This window comes from Oxyura jamaicensis, chromosome 4, assembly GCF_011077185.1.
Source record: "Oxyura jamaicensis isolate SHBP4307 breed ruddy duck chromosome 4, BPBGC_Ojam_1.0, whole genome shotgun sequence".
NCBI lineage: Eukaryota > Metazoa > Chordata > Aves > Anseriformes > Anatidae > Oxyura > Oxyura jamaicensis.
In genome coordinates, this window is record NC_048896.1 from 63,391,036 (window position 1) to 63,406,124 (window position 15,089).

At 40.7% G+C, this 15,089-nt stretch overlaps 1 protein-coding gene across 8 annotated transcripts in view; it reads left to right on the forward strand.

The window, feature by feature from the left end:
• TNIP3 (TNFAIP3 interacting protein 3) overlaps window positions 1-15,089 on the forward strand; it is a 71,434-nt gene that overhangs the window by 10,971 nt on the left and 45,374 nt on the right. For 4 of the 8 annotated variants that reach the window (XM_035326221.1, XM_035326224.1, XM_035326227.1 and 1 more), the window contains one exon: window positions 10,420-10,505. In XM_035326221.1, coding sequence (XP_035182112.1) covers window positions 10,498-10,505 — 8 coding nt within the window. In that variant the 5' untranslated portion in view covers window positions 10,420-10,497. Of the gene's footprint in view, window positions 1-51; window positions 170-2,092; window positions 2,119-10,419; window positions 10,506-15,089 lie in introns of those variants that run through there. The other 4 variants (XM_035326222.1, XM_035326226.1, XM_035326220.1 and 1 more) reach the window with 3 other exon arrangements.

A 15,089-nucleotide genomic window follows, 5' to 3' on the forward strand; every position in this document is an offset into this window, starting at 1 on the left:
TTTTTTTTTTTTTTTTTTTTTTTTTTTTTTTTTTTTTCCCCAGCCTTCCAGATAAGAAGGCACCTGATCTTAAAGGCTTAACAGTCCCAGTTTTACTTGGTCTTGGACTAGAAAAAATCGGATTACTCCTGGTCTCCCTGGAAGAAACCACAGCAGTGCAGTTGAACAGGTGATGGATATTAAACGCAGGAACAGTACACATGGAAAGACTTAATTTAGCTCTATCATTGTTGCTTAGCTGACAGATGTCAACAAAATGACAACAACAACCCGCTGAACTATTTCCAGTCCCATAGCAATTAAGCTTGTTGGTCAGTCCAAAGTCAAAAGCTGTGTTTCAGTGCAGAGAAATCCAAAAAACATAGATGGCTAGATTTGCTGTTTTTTTAGTGAAGGCATTACTGAGTAAGAAGAGATGTTATTCCCTTGTTACTTCATTAGCTGGTGGAAGAAGCATTCCTCCTCAGATGTGTATCTCTTGGCTTCAATTTCTTTTGCTACTTGGAAGGATCTGGGTACATGTCATTTGTCTCAAAGATACTGCTCTAACAGCTTGCTACTGAGCTCTTGCTGGTGCGTTGCTTTGAACCTCCCCTGAGGAGGCTGTTCTGCTTTTTATAAGCACTTATATATAACTAAACTAGTGATCAGAGCAAGAAAAAGTGGGCTGATGTAAGGCTGAGTGAGTAGGCTGCTGTTCTGAGAGGAGGGAGATATTTGAGCTTTTTTTTTTTTTTTTTTTTTTTTTTTTTTTTTGTCCAGATAGACAGTAAATCTGAACTCTGGCAAAAGTCTGAAAGTCTGAACCACTATTACTGCAAAAGAATAGAGAAATTACTCTAACTCCAGCAGTTAAAACACTTGTCCAGGAGGTGCAAACACAGTTAAACTCCCTTCAGGCAGGAGAAAAAGTTGAGCCATGGTCTCCCACATCCTGAACCTGGCCTGTTGTTCTCCTCTGCTATAGTTGCAATTGCCTGCTGCAAATAGTTTTGTTTCAACAGGGAATTGGACACGAATTTGCAAATGATTATTATGTGTGTGCATGTGAGAGGCAGAGGGTAAATGGTTTGACAGAGAAAGATATACCCTACTCTGCTGAGCAACTGTGATATTTCTGCTAGGAGGACACAAATGCTTCCAGGGCAGTGAAATCACTGGTACCTCCAGTGCAGAAGACAACAGCAGCCTCCTAAAAATGCCAGAATGGTTTCCACTCCTTGGTGCATGGCTGTGCAGGTTTTGTTGTCATAAAAACTGAAACCAATACAAGTCGTGCTTAAAGGTGAACCTTTTCTGAACATACTTATTAATAATGAATCTTTCATTTCTAGGGAACAGAATGACAGTGTTAATTTTTATCATCTGCGAAACTTGATTAATGAGCTCCTAGGTGCAGTGGGCTACAGCCTGAAATGAATAGTGTGCTCCTGAAAATGCTATATCACTTCTTGTCTGGGCGGAGGGGAAGACGTTTCTGCAGTCTCCACCTCTCTACGCCCTCTTCCTCAGCGAGAAAATCAGATACGATAATGAACGTGGTGCTTGTTGGCTGGGGAGAGAGCTGAATGTCACTGCTGATGAGGAGCCTGCGGCTGGCTACACTGAGCACTATTTCTGCAGGGAAACCTTTAGAATAAATTCTAATTAAAAAGCATTCCTAGAAATGGGTCCCTGACCTATCTCCTCCTTACAGTAAATTATTCTGCTTCTAGATTAATACTGGTGCTATATACCTTTAGAGCTGATACAACTTTTCCACCGTGTTAGACCGCCGCTTTTCCCACCGCATGCCTCTCGCTGGCGAGTGGGCGTACCATTGTGTCACTGTTCCATGGTAATCTGAAGAGCGAGAGGGAATCCTCTGTGGTCTCTTGCAAGCACTGCTTTCAAGTAGAGCTGCGTGGGCTGTGTTTATTTGTGAGATATGAATGTGTCCCCACCGTTAGAATGACTTTAAGAAAGGGGTTTCCCTAAGCATGGGGTGTAGGTTAAACCTTGAGATAGATATATATTTGCCTCCAAACCGCTTAGTTGTCATTTGATTCAGAGAGCCTTTATTGAGACTAGTGCCTTCTAGCCTAGCAGACACGGAGATGAGCACCTCGCCTGACAATGGTGAGTAACTGCTGCATTCGGAGCTGGCATCGCTGTGTCCCTGCCCAGCCTCAGGGTGAAATCATGTGCCTCTTTTTCATCTACCAAAAAAGATTTCAAATCCCAAAGCTGGTATTCTAAGAGTTTTTTTTTATTTTCTTCATAATTGTGTATAAATCATATGATTTTATGCACATTTATACTCTGCTATAGCAGAGTTTTTGTACTCTCTTTTCTTGTACGAGGCTGGACAGTGAATGTACAGGAACAGAACAGTAAAGCATTATTGCCATGTAGAGCATTTGGGCTATGTCAAACTCTTACTTCAGAGTAAATCTAATGTTAAAAAGATTCGGTGCACATCTATTGGGTTTGACCCACACTTCTTCCTTGGGTAACATTTCTGCTGAAACTTTGGGAAATTTTACCTGTTCTGTAGAGTTTGGGATGTGCCCTGTGCTACCGACTCTGATGAGCAGCCACAGGATTCCCTTGGCTGGGTCTGTGATTAGGAAACAGAAGGGCCCTTTATCCACATCTGCTACAAATTGTTTTCTGTAGTCCATGTAGCATTTGAGGGTGGTCCAGGGCTTTGGGCTGGGTGGTTTTTGCTTGCCATGTTGCTGTAAATTAACATTAATGCTGCATCCCAGAAAAAGTTTTGAAGCATTTCAACCCTGAATAAGGAATACTTGGAGTCACAGCATTAGAAATTTCAAGTGGTACATTTTTGGTTAATAGGCATAAACAAAGTGAGCTGTGAAGACTACTGAGGCTTGTCTAGAAGGAAAAGAAAGCAAACTTAAGCATGTGCTTTTTTTCTCTCTGTATTTTAATTCCTTGTCTGATAAAATATACTTGTAGCCATTGCAGTGAGAATTAACCCTTCTGTCTTCAGAGCCAGAGGTGTTTGCTGCCAGAGGGCCTGCCCAACCATTACACTAGGATAGCTGTAGGACTCTCTGCTTCAGTTCCCCCTTCTCAAACCAAAATAAAAGTTATCAGTACACCTACAAGAACTAAAAAATGCTCACAGCAACCCACTCAGAAAGCTGGGGAAAAAGATTTTCTTAAAGGGTTGTCTTCCCTTCACATGCTGCTGGATCCTTAGTACACCAAGATATACTGCTGTCAGAGTCCTAATTTCCAGCAGTGAGAGTTCCATGTTTTCAGAAGCATGGGCACACTAGAGTGTATACAAAGCAACAAGCATTTCACAGGTCTCTAAGAGTTGTTTAGCACTTGTATTCCTGCCAGCCAAACTGTGCCAAGCTTTTTTTTGCAATGGGCTTGTCAGATAGTTCCTAGCTTTCTATGGGCTCATCTCTTCTTTCTCATTTTGTTCTGAGATTTTGAAGCTTAGATGGAGAGTGTGAAATTTATATAAATCTGAGCTGAGCTCCTCATCTGAATCAGATTCTTACCTTCTCAGTGTTAGGCTTCTGCTCTTGCAGCTGTACAACTTTTTCTGGTAGGTCTGCCTGTACCTTGAGTACTTTTCTCATAAACTCATCTCCTTCCCAGCCACGTGGACCCTGTCCTTGGAGCGATCTTTCTATAAATGTGGCAAGTTACCTATTTGTACTCCACAGATCTGTTTCCAAGATCACTGGACTTAATAGATCCTAAATCTTTTCTCTCTTGGCTTGGATTGCACAAGGAAGTTCCATTGTTCTCTTTCCCTTCACATCACAGTTGTACTGTTGGGAGATGTCCACTGAAAATTATTCAGAAAATCATCTCTGGCACTATCAATGGATATCATATTTATTAATCGTGCTTTTATCTTGCAGCGTTTTTCCTTTCTACTTCTGCATATTATTATCTCTTGGAATTATTTCTGTCCATACTTCAACAGTGAATAATAACAAAAAAAAAATCTTTCACTGCATAATTTAGAGCTGACATTTAACAAACAGCTAAGTATTTCCTTCCCATCTTGCCCACCCTCAAATAATTTGTCATGCTAATTGAAGCTAGATGCAGAACAGGAGTAAAGTACCATCGGGAAGGCTTCCTGCAGTGCTCTTATATATCATACGCCTGGTTTTTACGTGTTCTTCTGAAGAACTGTATATTTGGCAGAGTTCCCTGTTTGACAGATCTGTGATTTGTTTATAAATTACTTTTAAACAAACCAAATATATTTATTGCTGAAGGCTTTATTTCATCAGTGCATTTTGTACATCTTTAATAAAATAATTCATGATGTATTAACAATGATTCGCCTTCATAGACTTTGGGCAATAAGTATGTTCAAAGTATCATTGCCTTTGCCCCAGGTCTTTGTGCAGTGATGGGAGTTGGTCAAACCCAACATTTTCCAGTAAAGAAACCTTTATTATTTTCCTTATTTTCAATTCTTTTAGGAGAAATATGTGCAGTATCTGAAAATCAGTGATAGGCTGCATATAAATATCAGAAAGGCTCAAATAACGAAATTCATTTTCAAATACAGGAAGAAAAATGTTGAGTTTTTTTTTAGGCAATGTTTATGGTTGCAGATGTCATCATATATCTTCTAGAAACTTCTTGGTATATTGTTGTAAATCACTCCAAAACAGAAAAGCTTAACACACATGCGCACGCACACACCAACTCATAACCTTGTAATAATTAGAGGTTAGTAGTATTTTCTTCTTTGTATGGTTTCCAATGTTGGAAGGTGGAGGGAAGAAGGTGACTCTGTAGGAATCCAGGAAAACACTGAGGACATTGAGGTATATCATGCATGGCTTTGACAACTTGATCGTATTTGACTTCTCTTGGTCACTTATGTAACTCTTGCACATTAGAATTGCAGTCATAATATTTTTGGCAAGGAATGTATGTTTTGAGGCCTTTCAAATTATCTTCTGTGCTGTAGATTCATCTGTGCAGATGTCTATGTGGAATGACTTACGTTGAGTTTTGCTAAAGTGCTCTGGGCATGACCCTGGCTGCTTTCGGTAATATTTGTGCCTGATTACTACTTGGGGTTTATACTTACCTGGGAATATTTTTCTCACTTTGAAGATCTTGCGAACTACATCTAAATCTGAAGATGTTTAGAAAGTGTTAAATGGACAAATTTCCAAACAAATAACTTGTCTGTAAAATGTTTTCCTTTCTGGTTTAATGTAAGAAAAAAGTGATGTATTGATTTTTCTAACCAGGTCATATACTTAAAAACAGGATTTATACACACCACTTAAACTAGTTTGTGTGTGTCAATAGAAATGTTTTCAGACACCCTATTGTGGAGGACCAGCTCTTGTCAGGCCACAATGCTGCTCGGCAGATGCTGCCTATCAGTGCAAAGCCAGCCTGCTACCTCCCGTACGAGACAGCAAGTGCAGAGATTGCGCTGTGCGTTTGCATTTCCTGGACTGCAGCCAAACAGCTTGCAGTGCAGAGCCTCTCCAGAGTCCCATCTACGTCGTGCTGAAAACCAGGCTTTTAGTTATGGGTAGAAATAGTGCTTTCAGCCTTTAATTGCCTCATTCCTCAGTCTGGTCCACTACAACAGCCTTCGGTTGTTTTGGGTCCTAATTTATTTCAGTTGTTGCACAGTTTGAGGTTACTTCAAGAAATTAAATAGAGTGCTTATCAAGTTCTGGATATCACAGATTTGTGGCATCTGTGAATTAGGTTTTTGGGGATGTTTGCTCTTCTGATTCTACTGCTACCATAACCAAGGAAAGTTGTACCTAATGGGGAGATCAGTTTTAAGTATTCAGTGTTAAATCTCCCTGCATCACACAGTGCAGGTACCAGTTTCATTTTATCTGAATCTAATTGGGCAAGGCAGCTAAAGAACCTAAAAACTTTCTATTTTTTGCACAACTAAGATGTCAGATTTTAAATATTTGTTTAGAAACTGTCTAAAATTGAAGTTTCAGCACTATCAGGAAATAATGGGGGGAGGAGAGGACTGGCAGATCTTGCTGTCTTTGTGGGTTTTCTTGTGCTGCATTTACATGACTGAAGCTGCATTTTCAGCAAAGAGCGTGGATGCAAAAGCAGGAAGACATGTAATAGCTGGTTGAAGGCTGGCTGCACTGAACTCTAGTGCTATTTACGAGTATTAAACCTAGGACTATCTAGGGAGGAAGACGTCACAGAAATATTATGTTGTATTTTTGACTTTTTCAGAGTTATGGGTCAAGAAAAAAATTCGGAAGGCTCTATTCCTGTATCAAATTAGTTTCAGTATATGTTGCTTGGATCTTTTTCATCAAATGCTTATTTGTTTCTTCGGTTGCTCTTCCATTTTGATCACATTTACAGTAATAATCCATTTCTTCCCCCAGCTCCTCCTACGCAACAGCCACACACAGTGTGTAACCTGCTGGCTTGTTTATCAACAGCATTTATGATTATATATGTTCCACTTTGTTTTGGAGCTCTTTTGCAATCTGGGTATTACTTAAATGAGGTAATTTTACTTGGTCTGCCTGTGACGGTTAGTCCTGGATCTTTTGCTTTACAAAAAATGGGTTTCAGTGGAAAGGTAACTTATTCTTGGGTTTGTTCCTTATGCCTAGTTTGCTAGTATTTACTTCATTTTTTTCCTGGCATACTATCTGTTTTCTGCTCCCTCCATTGTGACAATATGTCATTTTATGGTGGTGTTTAGTTAAATTGAATCATTGGATAGTGTGTGTGTGTGTGGAAACCTGACAAAATCTTCTTTCCCTTTTCTGCCTTGTTTAGGCCGGCTCAGTTCTTACCCTTCTTTCATCTTACACTGATTCCCCACAAAATATTGCTTTGGCACAACAGAGGAACAACTGAATTACAAAACACGTTTGGGTAAAATTGAGTGAAGGTTGAGGAGGAAGATAGGATGCTCTTAAGCTTGCACTGGATTTGGATAAAGAAAAGGAATGTGGCAGGAGGCAAAGTGAGAGCAGTGCAGGTTTAATGTTCACGATACAGATGTTTTTGAAATGGGCTTTGAATAACATTTTGAAGCTCTAGTTTAAGTGCCTAAGTGGCTTTTTTTTTTTAAAAAAAAAAATGTTAATATATTATAAGAATTAGTGTTCTTGTTGCTCTGTGGGGAGTTTTTTTTTTTTTTTTTTCCTTTGCAAATATGTTTTCTGCATGTGGAAAACTTCCTTGTTTTTAATACAAATTAGTACTCCAAACAAAAAGAGCTTTTTTGTCTTGTTCACATATATTTAGGAAGCACTTAAGGCTTGGATTATCACTGGAGCACTGATAAGTCTGGTAGGAGAGCGCCAAGGAATTTTGTATGCTTTTTACTATACATCTTCAATTGTTGCTAAAACACATAAATCTGTGAGCAAAACAAATCCTGTTTTACTTCAGAGCATTCCTGTTTTTAAAAGCCTTGACAGAAAGCAGAAAATTTATGTAATTCTGAGCAATCCTTTACATGACCATTATAACCCCCCCATTTTCTACGTAGCCTTAATTCTTTGAAGTAGCTGAATTTTTATCCATCTTGGCTTCTATTTGTCTGATCCAATAAAAACCCTACAGCATTAAATTGCATACTGTAGTTGTAAAAGCTTCTACTTGTTTTTCTAACAACGTGCATGTTTTGTACAATAACCTAGATGCCTCTTGTTTGGTTTGTAACTAGATTTAGATGTAGCACAATTTGCACTGCCAACACAGGTTGGATTCATTGCTGTAATTTTTTTTACTGTGAAGAATCAAAAATGATTTGGGGGAAAAAAAAAAAAGAATTAAAGGCCTTTCAGAACTGACACACTTCAGCACAAATCCATAAGAAATGAAAGGCAAGGTCATTACCCTGCATCAAGACAGTCTCCAAAACTCGTTTGGAGAACAGCGGAGGCAAATCAAAGCAGGTGGCCATGCTGCAGTGCTGCTTGGTTGGCCATGCTCCGCTGTGTGCATCGCGCCAGCTTGCACCGCAGAGAGCTCTGCTTTTCCCATAGTTTGGACTGTTCAGAAGAGCGAGGATGTGCTCTTGTGCTATGACCATGAAATGGCTTCTGGTAGCTGGACCAGCTTGTGAGGACCTGCATTAAATCAGGGTGCCCGGTGCTGTGGGGCATGCAGCAAAATCTGCATATGACTAAGAGTCAGGAGATGTGTACCACGGACTTTGCAAAGCCATGCAGGAGGGATCCCCCCGCCCCCAGCAGGTGGTGGCAGCAGGACTTCTGGAGAACTGCTGCTCTGTGATAGCTGGGTCTTCGGCTGGGCCAAGGCACTGATTTGGGAATTGTCAGCTTTAGCAGCTCCTTTGCAGAGCAGGGCCACGGAGAACCCAGAGTGGCCAGTGCAGGGCCCGGAGCACTCCCCAGCATGTCCCCCTGAACCGATCTGTTGCTGCGGACCAGCAAGTCACACAAGGAATCTTTCCATGTCCTTCACTTTTTTCTTCCCCAAAGCTTTCTTTACTTGCTGTTGCATAAACTTTCCCAGCGTATGAATCCTCTTTTCAGTCAGTCCTAACCTGCATCACTTTAACACGGCTTATTTTTCCAGCATGGGGGATGTCATAGTGTGCGTAACTTGGCATATGGGTCTGAGGATGCTGAAATGTATAAGCCCAGTGGGATGGATTAGGGATGAAATAGCGGTCTGAATTCTGGTGGTGGTGTTGGGTTTTCCTGTGTGTTTTTATTTTTTTTATTTTTTCCTCTTCAGACCAGATTTGGTTTAGTGTGTTCATTTTATATATTTTTTTGTTTTGTTTTGATGGAGTTTGGGAGTGTTCATTCCAGGTCAACGTTTTTCAAAATTGGTATTTTGCTAGACACCTAAATGCCAAGTGTAGGTATCCCAAAACAAGGCTTAATTCTTATTAGTACCAAATGCATGCAGCTCCCATTAAAATCAAATGAATACAGCTTTCCATACTTCAACATGTTTTTGTTATGATTAAACAGACACTCATAAAACTCAGACAAGCTGGAATCAAGTTGCATATGAAACTGAATTTACATTTTTTCTTAATAGGATCCTTGTAATTAGTGATTACCAGATGCATTTAAAATGTGTGAAATGTCTGCTGGAAAGGAGAATTAAGCAGGGGAGGAATGCCAAACACCTCAGATCTTCTCTGGCAAACTTTTATTTTACATTTCTGCTCTGCACGTAGATGAAGCAGCATGGTTTCTATAAAATGTTCAGCTGTGGTTTCACATTAAGTTGATGTTACCAATAAAGAGAATGGCTTGTAATTGAAAACTTATTCGGTTATAAATGGCAGGTTCCACTCTTGATCGCTTCCTGCTTTATTCCAGTGGTCACGTTGTCATCCTTCCACCAGGCGTTATGAAATCTCTTAGGTCAAGATAAAGCTCTAATCTCCTAGTTTTCGAACTCCACCAACTATAATAATGCAATTGCTTTGACACGTTGGTCTAAAGTGTATAATAACACTTCTGGACTCCTTTTCTGATGGGGGTATCCCGCATATCCTGAAGAAACTCACCCAGTGCTGTCCCTGGCCGGCAGCACAGGCAGCAGAACAGCTCCTGGGGGTGAGGTGGCAGTGGCTCAGTCTCTGTACCATTGGCTCAGTCCCCGTACCATCTGTTCTCCTGCTTGTGATGTAGAGGTTATGGTACTTCACAACATACACAGTTTGCTTATTTTACGTTCTCATCTGAAGGAATTATTTATGCATGAACTACTTAGTGTTACTCCAATGTGTGTCCTTTTCTCTGGGAAGGGTGTTTTTTTATTTTATTTTTTATTTTTTTTCCCTTCTTCTCTTTGGAAATTCAGTGCTAGACAGTAACTAGCCCTGAAGAGAGGCAAGCTTGTTAGGAGCTTGTATAGTTCTTGAACAATGCACTTGTGCACAATAACTTACACAGGCTTCCTTTTCTTTTCTCTTCAAGTGATCTGTATCAGACTCACTACTCATTCTCTTAAATTTGGAGTAATAGTCTTACTGTATATTTGCACAAAGCATATGAACTTTCAGGTCAATCTGAGGACATACGTGAACTCTAGAGTATTTAAAATAGTTGGTTCTTTTAGGATGAATAATAATAATAATAAAAGCCTTTCACAACACTTCCAGTATTTTTGTGGCTATTGACAGCTTTGCTTCTTGGGGAGATTCCTGCTACCACAGCTGGAGAGTGATAGTCCTTCTGCCCTTGCAAAACTGTCCCTGCTAGAGTGGTGGATTTAAGAGGAGATGATGGTGGGAAGGAGAAAGTAGATTCCTGGCCTACATGTAAGCCATTTATTGTATGTAAAGAAGAATACAGGCAAGATGTTATGATCTCTTCTTGTTGTGATCATGCAATTACATTGTTCTTCCTAGATTATTAACCTTTTTTTTCCATCTAAGTGTATTTTTTTTCCTGTTTCTAACAGATTCATTCTGAGCAGCTCAAAAGGAAGAATAAAGAGGCAGAGGATCTCCTTGAATTGTGTCTCCATCAGTGTGGTGAGATGGAAAGGTATTAAAATATCTTAACTCTGTGTGGGGAAGCTTCTCCCTTTATTTATTTATTTTTAAATTAATTTACATTATGCTTTGGAACTATACAATCAAGTATTTTCTGCATTTGTCAGTCAGTTTCTCTTTCAGAGACCCAAACTAATACATTTTTTTCCCCTACTTTAATCTGTCCTGCGGAGGTCTGCATCAGTTCTGGTTAAACAAGTGAAACATCGGCATTTTCTTGTACTGAGAAGAGCAGAATCATAGACTAGTGTAGGATGGAAGGGACCTGGAGGTCGCTTGGACCAGCAGAGCTGAGGTCAGATTGCTCAGCCTGCTTAGGCAAGTTTTTCATATTTCTAAGTATGGAGATTTCACAACCTCCTTTGGCTGGTTGCTTCTTTGTGGAGTAATACTAGTTCTGCTGATAAAGGCAGGAAAAGAGGTTGTACTGTAGGAAAGAGAGATACTTTATACAGATAGAGAGGTCACAATATTGCTAACAGCTTTCAAAGAGGCTGACTGTGACCACCCGTTTCTAAGACTATCGGTGAGTCATGGGGAGATTTAAGACAACAAATGATGCTGAGTATTTCGATGAACAGCTGTATTCAGTAAGACAAACTCTGACCAAATAAAAAATAAATAAAAAATCCAGGTAGGTGAGAATGGTTAAAAGATAGCTTTAGAATTAAGCATAATGTGCATATGTGAGAGAGGAAGAAAAAAAAAGGAAAGCATAGATTGCTTTGTGAAGTTTACAGAATAGTACTCTACCCTTCTTTCTTCCTGAAAGAAGCATTTTTTGTTCCAGTTAGTTTATTGAGAAATAGCTGGATATTGAAATCCCTTGGGATTTCCCATTTATCCAAGGCATTGTGTGCTGCTAGTGTAGTTTGACTCTAGCATGTCTCTGCGGGGGGAGGGAGGTGTCAAGGCTCCATCCTGGTGCTGGCATCCCTGGTGAAACCAGGTGCCAGTTGCTGGCAGTTCAAGCCCTGGATCTGTGACGCAGACAGCTGTGCAGCGAGCTTCCTCTCCGTTTCATTTTGGCTGCTTAACAGGCAAGAAGTTGGCTTGACTTAACAGGGCTGGTTGTCCTCCATCAGCTACTGTAAGTTAAATTTCCTGGCTGAATTTCCTAATGGTGCTCTCCTGTTTGTTCTGCTTGCGCCGTTAGTAGGTAACTGAAAATAGTGAAGGTCCACAGGGGTGAAACTGACCCAAATGAATCACGGACTTGTTTTCCTCCAAGGGTGCAGCCCAGCTGTGAACCCAGATCTGTGAGGCTTGGTGACGCATCGACATCCTGCCCAAGGGTGAGCTCGGAGGCAAAAGGGGCAGTGCATAGGTCTTGTTTGGTTTGTGGTGATGCCTGATTCAGGAAGAGAAAGATCAGTGGTGTAAAGCACCAGTTAAAAACCTCAAACATATAATTGCACCAGGATTGCAGCTTTCCACAGAAAGGAGTGCATGCAGGGTCTGAATAGACACCTGGTGCTCACGCTGGAGTGAGCAGCCAGTTTAGAAAGAGCTGTGGGAGGGTGACTGTTTCAAAAAGGTGCCTGCTGGGGCTAGGAGAGTGTCCTAAAAGGGGTTCAAGCTTTTCTGGCTATTGGTCTCCACAAGAAAAGTGCAGGCACTTGAAAACATTCTTTATTTTTGCTCTGCTTTAGATTTGTCTCCCTTCTTGTTGTTAACTCTTAGTTTTTGGTTCTTTCAACACTTTCCTGCCATCTCCCACCACCTTCCTGCATGCGTGCGTGTCAGTGGAGGAATTCATCTGCTCCAGAAAGCACGTGCTAGTCGGTGGCTCTGCTTGGCTGAGCTTTCCATTTCATTGATTTTCATGGCAAAACTTCAATTCCCTTTGCACCAGTGATCCACATGCAGTTGCATGAGCCCTGGGTGATGAGTCTGGGTGCTCCAGTTACAGATGACTGTCTCTCTGGAGAAGCAGTAACTCACTCACAGCTCATTTAAAGCCCAGAGAAATTAGTGGAAAGTCAGTGAAATGATTTTCAGGGGTTTGAACTCATCCCAAATTCTGTCCATCAGGAAGAAATTTTATGATGGTTTTGGTAGTGTAATTAAGCAGAAGATCCAAGTGAAAGGGGAACGATGTTCTTTTCTTGATGTGCAGGCTATGGTGTACAGAAGTGAGGAGGCGCTATTGAAGTGCAGACCCAAAGAGCAGGAACCTTCACGCACACAGGGGAGCAGAGCTGCATGATAACATCTAACGGCATTTAATGTGAACCCACTCATAAATGTGAACCCATGCTCTTTTTGCACGTCCCATATTTGTTGAGGGGAATAGCCAAAGGCTGGAAAAGCACTAAGTACCTGGATATATCAGTGGCTTTACTTCTTCCTTCAGTGAAACAGAAAAAATTGGAGATGCAGCTTCAGTTAATCACTGCGCCCTTTTTTGGATTCTTTTCTGAGAAACCAGATGTGTTTCCATTGCACCTCTTCTGTTGTTGTGATTTGCGTAATTCTTAAAATTAAGCAAAACTATTAAAGAATAATTGTTTCTGCTCACATTAACGGCACAGCTTCTCCAGATGTGGCATTTGACAGCCAAACAGCTGCTGGCTATTAAATGTTCCTTAAAAGCTCCATTCCTTTGTCGTAAAGGGAACAGAAGTGTAGGGACGTTTATGAGGTGACAGGCAGATGTTTTGGCTGCATCAGATTTGAGCGAAAGTTTAAGCATTTCTCTGCTGTAGTCTCAGTACGTAGGTGTTTTAACCCCCTGTCGCACACCTTGCCTTATGGAGCTCTCTTCTTGGGACTGGGGCAAGATTATCTCTAATCTCATACTTAATTCCTGAGCAACAGTGCCAGCATTTTTTTTTTTTTTTTTTTCCACAGCATCTGGGACCTCTCATTCTAGAGACAGTGCAGTTCTGCTAGGTGGATCAGCTGCTGCTGGTGGCTGGGTTTCCAGCTATGCTTTTGAAATACTGGGTGATTTTTTTGACTTTTTTTTTTTTTTTCCCCTTTTCTTTTTAAATTATATCCTTGCAGTTGACAAAGGCAGGTGTTCCTTTTGTGTTTGCACTGGTGCAGTATGCTTTGTGACTAATAAACCATCTCTTACCGTGGGGGGTGTGAGGCAGAACGCAGAATTAATGCAGTTCTGTTTTAAGAGAGCTGGCTCAAATTCCACTCAGAGTTTATGCTCGGGAGATCAGCTCAAGGGGTGTTGAGTAGTGGAATGGCACCACTGATTCTTAGGGAGCTGCACGATTGTAAGTGTTGTTTGTCAGCTCAGGAACTGGTGGTTTGTTAACAGCTTACAAAAGCTGCAAGAATTCATGAGGCTGAAAAAAAAAAGCTGTAACAAAAGACTTGTTGTTTTCATGGCAAAACTTTGTTCATCCCATTGCTTGTTAGACCAGAAATTCTTTGTCATTTAGTCTTAGGTGGGTAAGATTTTAATATTAAAAATCCTAAGGTATTTAGAGGAAAAAAAAACCTAAGAATTATATACAACCAAATTAAGACAGCAAAAATCCTTTAAAATCATATGTAACATGAGAGAATAGCCTAGTTCTACAGTAAAATGCCTTTGTTAAGAATTATATGCCTGATTTTTATTCTCATTTCAAATATATTTCTAGCATGGGTTAGATTACCTGTGTTATTCCATAACCCAGTTCTCTTCTTTCTCAAATTCTAAAGGTCTTTTCCTGAAATGAATTAAGTGCTTTATCATAAATTGGCGAAATATTAGCTGAAATGGCTTTCCTTTGCTAATTTATCTTCTAATTTATTTTCCTTTTCTGATTTATCTGAACCAGTTTGTCCTCCTTAATTCAAATGCAGAAATTGACTTCCTTCTATGGATCTGCTCTTTAGGCTTAGCAAAGCAAGAACCTGAGGTCCAAAATGCCCACCCAAGGGGATGAAGCATGTGTTTAACCCCTAGACTCTGGAATTCATTTCCCGTCATATTTTGACTCCGTGGTGTTGGCATCTGGCTGTAAATCCTGGCTTAAAACCTTTTCCCACAATTGTTTATGGTGTATATTTGTGCTTTCACCAATCATAGGTGAATGACCCCAGCAACCAGCCTTGAAATTATTATTTTAAGTAGTTATAAGCATTCAATACTAAATTAGCATTTGGCAGTAGATGCACTGAGACATGCTGTAGGTATGCCCGGTGTTGCTGTTTCCCAGAGAAATTCATGGAGAGCCAAGAGCTTACAAATGGCATCGACAGCAGCGCTGGGACTCTGCACAGGGCCCCTACCCAACTGTTGGATAAGCAGCTGTTTCTTGGCCATGAGTCTATGCTGCGGCAAGCCCAAAGCGTGTGGCTCATCAAAAGACGGTGGAGCAGGCCTGGCGATGGCTGCTGCTCTGTAATGGAAAGGTGTGTTAGTGCAGAGTTGTTCTGCCTCGTGCTTCTTCTCTTGACCTGGAGAAGCCTGACTGCAAAGTGTCCTCTGCTCTCCTGGAGCTGTTGGTTTCCACATCTCACATTTCTTCTCTGGTGCCATAATGTGCTCTGGCTTTAGTGATGGCTTTGGGCCAAAGATAGGTTTTTGCTTTGGCTGTTAAACTCATAATTTAATAAAACTTGCTGT